General features: G+C 37.2%; 3 protein-coding genes across 7 annotated transcripts in view; all 3 read left to right on the top strand.

Moving 5' to 3' along the window:
* The window catches only part of LOC106332549 (probable LRR receptor-like serine/threonine-protein kinase At1g29720), a 9,563-nt gene extending 6,327 nt beyond the window's left edge, over window positions 1-3,236 (top strand). The window contains exons 4-17 of one of the 2 annotated variants that reach the window (XM_013771022.1): window positions 833-904; window positions 994-1,065; window positions 1,146-1,217; window positions 1,328-1,399; window positions 1,597-1,668; window positions 1,750-1,821; window positions 1,898-1,963; window positions 2,032-2,103; window positions 2,405-2,464; window positions 2,543-2,611; window positions 2,700-2,750; window positions 2,835-2,875; window positions 2,987-3,030; window positions 3,168-3,236. In XM_013771022.1, coding sequence (XP_013626476.1) covers window positions 833-904; window positions 994-1,065; window positions 1,146-1,217; window positions 1,328-1,399; window positions 1,597-1,668; window positions 1,750-1,821; window positions 1,898-1,963; window positions 2,032-2,103; window positions 2,405-2,464; window positions 2,543-2,611; window positions 2,700-2,750; window positions 2,835-2,875; window positions 2,987-2,988 — 793 coding nt within the window. In that variant the 3' untranslated portion in view covers window positions 2,989-3,030; window positions 3,168-3,236. The remainder of the gene's footprint in view (window positions 1-832; window positions 905-993; window positions 1,066-1,145; window positions 1,218-1,327; window positions 1,400-1,596; window positions 1,669-1,749; window positions 1,822-1,897; window positions 1,964-2,031; window positions 2,104-2,404; window positions 2,465-2,542; window positions 2,612-2,699; window positions 2,751-2,834; window positions 2,876-2,986; window positions 3,031-3,167) is intronic. The other variant, XM_013771021.1, reaches the window with a different exon arrangement.
* Window positions 3,237-3,481: 245 nt separating this feature from the next.
* On the top strand, window positions 3,482-5,476 carry LOC106330892 (probable LRR receptor-like serine/threonine-protein kinase At1g29720). Its single transcript, XM_013769287.1, has 9 exons — window positions 3,482-3,553; window positions 3,627-3,825; window positions 4,013-4,147; window positions 4,245-4,363; window positions 4,442-4,652; window positions 4,735-4,966; window positions 5,097-5,247; window positions 5,320-5,424; window positions 5,468-5,476. Exons 1-9 carry the CDS (start codon window positions 3,482-3,484, stop codon window positions 5,474-5,476), a joined length of 1,233 nt encoding a protein of 410 aa, XP_013624741.1.
* LOC106332547 (probable LRR receptor-like serine/threonine-protein kinase At1g29720) overlaps window positions 5,356-7,996 on the top strand; it is a 12,022-nt gene continuing 9,381 nt past the window's right edge. For 3 of the 4 annotated variants that reach the window (XM_013771015.1, XM_013771019.1, XM_013771016.1), the window contains exons 1-3: window positions 5,356-5,795; window positions 5,863-6,046; window positions 6,126-6,197. In XM_013771015.1, coding sequence (XP_013626469.1) covers window positions 5,594-5,795; window positions 5,863-6,046; window positions 6,126-6,197 — 458 coding nt within the window. In that variant the 5' untranslated portion in view covers window positions 5,356-5,593. The remainder of the gene's footprint in view (window positions 5,796-5,862; window positions 6,047-6,125; window positions 6,198-7,996) is intronic. The other variant, XM_013771018.1, reaches the window with a different exon arrangement.

Below are 7,996 nucleotides of genomic sequence, written 5' to 3'. Positions count from 1 at the left end.
ATCTTTTGGCTCTACGGCCGCATGTGCCTCAGGCAATGCTTTAGCACTAGGAGGCCTTAGCTCACTGTTCATCATGAGCAACTCATTTGAGAGAGAGGGGAGTTTTCCGGCGGAGAGAGAGAGGTGGCCTGCTGGAGAGGAGGCTGAGCGCCGGTGGAGCAAAGGCTGAGCACCGGAGGAGCTGGCCGGAAAGAGGATCGCCGGCTGAGAGAGATTTCTCAGGTGGAGAGCACAATCGTGCTGATAACGTGTTAGAAATATGAGAGAAGTGTTGTTGTGAAAGTTGTGTCTTTCTCATTAGCTCTCACTATCAATATATAGTGGAGGTTCATAAGGGTTTACACAAAGGAGAGAATCTACACATTTAATACATTTGACTACAAATATCTAGACTTGGTCAAAGCTCATAAATGCTCCGGTTGAATGAGTCTTCATCTTGACTAGTCTTGGACGGATGAGACGAACCGGAGACGGGTGTAGACGGACCGGATAGTCTGGTCGGATGTAAACCTCCTTGATGGTTAATGGCAATCCACATATCCATATCATGGATTTATAACACTTATCTGACTAAAAGTACTTTTTCTAATCCAAAAATGTTCGGCCGAATGAATGTTGGCATCTTATTGATGTGGATAGATCTAAGACACCTCTAAAATTAACACTAACTTCTTCAGTCCCAGAATCTTAAGTTGGACACACTGATGTGTTTTTTTTTTTTTTTGAATAATCGGACTCATGTGTTAAATAAGTCTTTTTAAGAAACCTGATACGAGCGAATCTCCCATGCGAACATGAACATCTTATAGTGATTTTTTGCTCTTCTTTGCAGAGACTTGTGCCGAAACTACCTTTCGGGCTCAATCCCCATGGAGTGGGCTTCAATGCCACACCTCACTTTCATGTCAGTCCTCTCTCTCTCTCTTTGTTTCTTTTCCAGCTCTGAAAATTTCCTCTTCATGATCAGCAAGTTAACTTTGACTTTTCACCCAGCTCCCTCTGCGCGAATAACTTGTCTGGCCCTTTACCACCAGGTTTACAAAACTTCAAGAATCTGACATTTCTGTAAGTGTCATACCTGTAGCCTCTAGGAGTGTGACTTATAATCATTAGTCTATGTTACATTAATATGATGAATTTTTCAGAGGGGTTGAAGCCAACCAGTTCTCTGGTCACATTCCTGATGAGTTTGGTAACTTGACATCCCTGACAGGATTGTAAGATTCTCTTTGGAACTTAACCATTGTCCAAAGCCACAAGAATCTTTGGTTTTATTGAAATAGTTAAGTATTTAGCTATAATCTCTTGTGAAAACTGAGGTTTGCAGGGAACTTGCGTCCAATCAATTTACAGGAAGCCTTCCTAGCTCTCTGGCTAGATTGGTAAACCTCGAGATATTGTAAGTTATTTCTCAACTTAGCAGCTAGAATTTTCAAAATCTTTTCTGCCTTTTTAGCTGGAAATGCTCTTTTTTAATTAGGCTTGGATGTGAGTAAATTTGTGAAATTTCTCAGTTGATGTATTTGATTTGAAACTTTGAAAAAAAATTATGTTACCCGCATGGAAGTGAATAAGCTGTTTGTTTACACTATGCAGTAGGATAAGTGACAATAACTTCAGTGGCATCATCCCAGAATATATTGGCAACTGGTCTCGGCTTCAAAGGCTGTAAGCTTTTTCCTCATTACCAACTGTAATTTCTTTTACAGTTTGTGTTTCAATATAACTTGTGTCGAATATGTTCAACAGAGATCTACAAGCAAGTGGACTGAAAGGACCTATTCCTGACGCAGTGGCCCGCCTAGAAAATCTTACTAACCTGTAATTAACTAAAAATTAATTGATCATTTCAAGTACCATTGAAATACATATCCTGACCTCTATTATTCATTTTCAGGATTATTAGTGATATGACCGGGATAAACTCCTTTCCTAATATATCCAGCCAAGTCATCCAAAACCTGTATGTGTTTTCCAATGAAGCTTGATTTTATTTGAGGATATGAAACTAAAACTCCGTCACTGTTTCAGGATTTTGAGGAATGTGAATATGTCTGGTCCAATTCCTTCTTACATCTGGAGTAAACCGGTCTTGAGATCTCTGTAAGTTTTTTTGTGGTGAAATCTGAAAAAAGACTTCATAACTTTGATATGTCTGATCTGCTGAGATATATGCATTGTACTCATGACATCATACGCTTTATATGCTTAAATTCACTGAACTATAGCTGTATATACATATCAATTTTCCTGGACAAATGGGTAAGCACATCAATGAATATCATAGAGAGAAGAAATGGTAACTTTTGTGAGAATGATATGCAAGTATGAGACAAGATGTACTATATTTAAAACGTCTGCAGAACTTACTCGAAATATTCATACCTTATGTTGTTTGCTGCAGTGATTTATCGTTTAACAAGTTGACCGGTGTTCTTGGCATAAATTTAGTACCAAAACTTACGTAAGACGCAGATGATGTTAAGATATATAACAAAGAATCACACACTGATGATTTATAGTTTTTGATGTGTTCTTACAGCTACTTGACTGGCAATATGCTTTCCGGGGAAATTAAATCTGGCGTTTACCTCAACAGTAAATCAAATATGTACGTTGTATCCTTTTCCCTTGTTTAATTTATATGGCTTGAGAAATATTTATTCGTGTAAACTTATCCTCTAGTTGGTTTTCTCCAGTGACCTCTCTTATAACAATTTCTCATGGCCGTCTAGCTGCCAAGAAAGGAGGTACATACATAAATATTTGTACCTATTTATTTGTTGATAACATTCTCATATTGAATTTTATGCTCTCACTTTGTATTGAATCAGTAACATTAATACATACCGGAGCTCATATTTAAACAACACTTGTAAGTTCACTCTTCTGCGTTATCTTCTGCATTGGGAAAATCTTAGTAGAATTTTTTTGAAAGTTCTCTGCTGATTATATGCCTAAATACTACGATCCTTTTGTCATGCAGAACTGGGCTTCTTCCATGCGCTGGTCCAGTCACTTGCAAGCGATGTAAGCACATATTGAGCCGTTCTAACATACCTCTAATAAGTCTCTAACATGCATTAGAAAATTTGATGCATTCATTTTTGGTTTTTTTTTCACATGCATTCATTTTTGTTAATTCCCTTTTTCTATTGATGGTGTAGATCATAGATCGCTACATATAAATTGTGGTGGGGAAACTGTAACTGTTACAAACTCTTTGGGTAAAATCACTTATCAAGCTGATAATAGTGAGGTCAAACCAGCTACAAATCTGCACTTCAAGAACTGGGGAATTAGTAATACTGGTGACTTTATGGACGATGGAGATGAGAATGACACATACATCATGTCAACTAATATAACACTACCTGGAAATTCTTCTGATCTTTATATGACTGCACGCAAATCTGCTCTCTCTCTTGTTTATTATGCATTTTGCTTGGAAAATGGAGAATATAATTTGAAACTCCATTTTATGGAGATTCAGTTTTCAGATCAAGAACTATATAGTCGTCTAGGTAGACGTATATTTGATGTCTATGTTCAGGTATACCGTTATTGTTTATTAAATAGTTGCTTTTGTAACCTAAGTTGCTCAATGTCATTTTTCTTTCTGATAGGGAAAATTGTTCTTGAGAGATTTTAACATCAGACAGGAGGCTAATGGCACTCTGAAGTCTATTGTGAAAGAACTGAAAGCTGTTAACGTGACTGATCATAAGTTAGAGATTTGGTTGTATTGGGCGGGTAAAGGGACAACACTCATACCCAAAAGAGGAAACTATGGTCCTCTTATCTCTGCAATCTCCTTGTGCCACAGTAAGTAACACTTCTCCTCTGCTTTAGAAAACTTTAGAAATCTCCTTGTCACCTATAAATAATATTCATGTTTCAAAATTTCAGGCCTGGAGCAACATTGTGGAGGTCCCATAAGATAAATAAATACTTTGTTACAAACTTCTTTCTCAAGATTGGTGTATGCATTAACACTTGGTCTCATTTGCAGTGGAGAAAACTAAACATCACATCAATTATCCACTAATTTTTGGGGTAACGGGTCCCTTGGTAGCAATTATTTTCTTGGCTTTGGGATTCTATGCTCACAGAAAATGCAGACAGATCAAGAAAAAGAGAGAAAGAGGTAACAAAGCTCACAAAGTTTATGAATCCACTACTCATATTTTCTCATAGCATTATTACTTATGATTTTCAATTTGGAACCTGATCACATTATATAGACCTGAGAGCACAGGGTTTGCAAACTCTTTGCTTTACATGGAGGCAACTTCAAGCTGCAACAAACGATTTTGATCAAGCCAACAAACTTGGAGAAGGAGGTTTTGGATGCGTATTCAAAGTATACTAAAACATATGACACATTCTTCTCAAACAAGGCTGTTTATTTGGTTTCTGATATGAGAAACATAATATGCAGGGAGAGCTGTCAGATGGAACTATCATAGCAGTGAAGCAGCTATCTTCCAAGTCATGCCAAGGAAACCGTGAGTTTGTGAATGAGATAGGCATGATCTCTGGTCTGAATCATCCAAACCTTGTCAAGCTTTATGGATGCTGTGTCGAAAAGGATCAACTGCTGCTCGTGTATGAGTACATGGAAAACAACTCCCTTGCTCTTGTGCTGTCTGGTAAATAAAAGTCATTCAGCTTTTTTTTTATTCCAAGTGGACATAACATGTGAAGTGACATCATGGTCTCTTCCATTTCCAGGAAGGAGCTCCTTGAAACTGGACTGGTCAGCAAGAAAGAAAATATGTGTGGGGCTCGCAAGAGGGCTCGAATTCCTCCATGAAGGAGCTGCGATCAGAATGATTCACCGTGACATAAAAACTCCCAATGTGCTTCTAGACGCCGATCTTAATGCAAAGATATCTGACTTTGGTCTAGCTAGACTCCACGAAGAAGAGCACACTCACATTAGCACCAAAGTTGCAGGAACCATGTAAGCCGTATTGTATAAACACATTTTCTTAACATGTCTGAAAACATAAGAATTCATCTTTATGAAACGGAGATAGTATAACAGTCTATTTTCAAGCTCTGAAGATGTCTTCATTTCTCTTATGGTGTAGCGGATATATGGCTCCAGAATATGCTTTAATGGGTCATTTGACTGAGAAAGCAGATGTGTACAGCTTTGGGGTTGTGGCAATGGAGATTGTTAGTGGGAAGAGTAATACAACACAAAAGGGAAGCGATGACAATGCCTCACTTATTAAATGGGTAACTGTGGAGATTTTTTTCTTGTCCTCAACTTATGATTCATTTTGACAATAAGTTTAACATCCATCTCAGGCCATGACACTACAACAAAAAGGGGACATAATGGAGATTGTAGATCCGAAGCTCGAAGGTGAGTTCAACAGCCTAGAAGCAGAGAGGATGATCAAAGTTGCTCTTGTTTGCACAAATGCAACTCCTTCTTTACGTCCACTCATGTCAGAGGCTGTGAAAATGCTGGAGGGGGAGATGGAAATTCCACAGATTATGTCAGGTCCTGCCGTGTATGGACATGATTTGAACTTTTCAAAGCTGATGGAGATGCAAGAGTCAACATCCATGTCTTGCTATGGTCTGTCCCCATTTAATCAAGAATCAGCCACCTCAAACTCCACAGCAGAGTTTTCTTCTTAGTCATTGGAGTATCAAAGGCTGTGAGCATATTGCCTTTTCTCTTGAATTAACTTCAGACTCCATATCATTGATGTGGATCGTCTTCTTCTTCTTCATCATCATTACAAGCTCTTCACCAGCTCTCCATCCAGATGAACGTATTAAATCAAAATCTTGATTCTTGTAAATATTTTGTTTCTTATATGAACTTGATAACTTGTGCAGTGCATGCGCTTGAGGAGATAGCTACTACACTTGGTATAAAGAGAGTGAACCTAAGTTACAAAGACCCATGCGATTCACGAAGTCTAATGATCATAAAACAAGTTGATTGGAATCCGGAGGTGAACAACACCATTGCTTGTGATTGTAGCTTCAACAACAACATGACATGTCATATTACAGAATTGTGAGTGTTAATTTTTTTTCTTTTTTTTTTTCACTCTCTTATTTACTTCTTTAGTTTGCTTTAATATCGACAAATGCAGAAGTCTAGTGAATTTAACTCTTGTGGGAAAAGTTCCACCTGAGTTAGCCAAGCTTCGACATCTCCGGTCAATGTAAGTCCAAATATTTAATAAATTTAACAAACCTTTTTACGTCAAGTAGAAGTAGAGGGTGAAGAAGATCTTATGTGCGATAGGTTAAAGAGAAAGTATGTTCACGTGAGCCGAAAATGTAGGATGTATGTATAATCCAAAAAAAAAAAGTATGTTTGATTACGCGTTTAAGCACACACCAATTAACCTAATGTGCCAACAATACCACAATCGAATGGTATGTCATTGTAGCATTTTAGGATCGAATCCACAGAGAACTAGAGACTTATAACACCAAGAATACACAAACCTTCCTAATCTAAGCAAACAAGAAGATAGATGATTTGTAACAAACTAATATCCTAGAAATATAAACAAGGTGATCTCAAATCCAATCAAGAAATAAGTGCAAGAATTCAATCAAATACTAAGGATGGATCCATGGTAAGGATAATTGATATAAGGTGATCAAGGTTCAATCTAAAGGTGGCAACTTTCAATCAAAGTAATCTCTTAAGTCTAAACACAATTCTAGACAAGTCCTATGTCTAGGTAAATGCCCATTTGCTTAGAAATCATTAAACATCAAATGTCTTTGGCTTAATTCAATCAAGCAATCTTTAAGTTCAAGTTCAATAACTATCTAGCAATTTTAACATCAAGTGTCCTTGGCTAATCTCACTAGAGCTTAGTTGAGTTGATTCAAACACTTCATCTAATCATGTCTGATGAGAAGTGTTTAGAAATCAGGTTTAGAGTGATCAAGACTAAACAAGCATTAAAAATACTCAACAAGCAAGTTCATACAAGGATCTAATACAATAACACCATAGATCTTCACTAAGTTACTCTAATCTCCCTAACCCATGAATTCTTAAGGAAACTACTCACTAATCTCCATGAAAACACTTAATCTCATAATAGATTGAAGCATATTCAAGTAAATACAACAGAGAATAAAGATAAACAAGGATTAAACAAGCAAAACCAAATTAAAACTCAAGAATAGATGATGAACAATGAAGAACAGCTCAAGAACAAATGTTTTCTCTCAAACTCTCAAAATACAAAATATGAAACTATAAAACTTTCACTCTCTACTCTTTGTTGTATTGTACTCTGTGTATTGTGTGTCTTCCTCCTTCCCCTTGCAGTCTCTTTTATAGCCTAAGTAAAGGAGGATGACAACACATCCATCATGTGAAAGCATAAAGCATAAAACACACTCATAAAAGTTAATCTCCACTTTCTTCCATTATAGAACACCTTTTGCCCCTTCATATGGCCAAAGTAGTCTTGCCTCTTCAGAAAAGGTAGAGAAAGTTAGGCCAAAAGAGCCACCAAACTCATGATAGACAACCCATCCCCCATGTTGCAAGCTTTAAAGAGATAAAACTCACTCATTAAAGTTTTCTCCACTTTCTCCATGTTGCACACACCTTTAGAATACCAAAAATAAGAAGAATAATGAATAGTAATGAGTTTTATAGGTTTTAAGTGAATAAAAATGAGTCTAAAGGCTTAAAATTCGAAGGCTATTGTTGATGTTGCTAGGGTGGCCGCTAGGAATGTCATACTGATATGTGTGTAGTATTTTGATCATAAATCCCTCAATACAGCTCCAAACGACTTGAAACCACCTCCATTGTAAAGCTAACTCAATTTACCATGTCTTCCCAAAAGACAAGTTTCAAAAGATATCTTTAAGACCTTCATCCATGCTTGTCTTTCACACGTTCGGTTCAAGACTCCTCGAAAGCTCCTTTTGTGCTCTAATCACCTCCAAAACTCCAAACAATTCATCCAACACCTACAAGATG

Source organism: Brassica oleracea, chromosome C3, assembly GCF_000695525.1.
Source record: "Brassica oleracea var. oleracea cultivar TO1000 chromosome C3, BOL, whole genome shotgun sequence".
In the NCBI taxonomy this organism is placed as follows: Eukaryota; Viridiplantae; Streptophyta; class Magnoliopsida; order Brassicales; family Brassicaceae; genus Brassica; species Brassica oleracea.
Note: the sequence above shows the minus strand (reverse complement) of the source record. Positions and strands in the feature narration are given on the sequence as shown.

What these genes read in the sequence shown, in the direction of transcription:
- LOC106330892 (XM_013769287.1), top strand. Translation starts at nt 3,482, where the DNA reads ATGGAGATTCAGTTTTCAGATCAAGAACTATATAGTCGTCTAGGTAGA. An exon ending in CAAGAAAAAGAGAGAAAGAG is followed by an intron (nt 4,148 to 4,244) that starts GTAACAAAGCTC and finishes CACATTATATAG; the next exon opens with ACCTGAGAGCACAGGGTTTG. An exon ending in GTTTTGGATGCGTATTCAAA is followed by an intron (nt 4,364 to 4,441) that starts GTATACTAAAAC and finishes CATAATATGCAG; the next exon opens with GGAGAGCTGTCAGATGGAAC.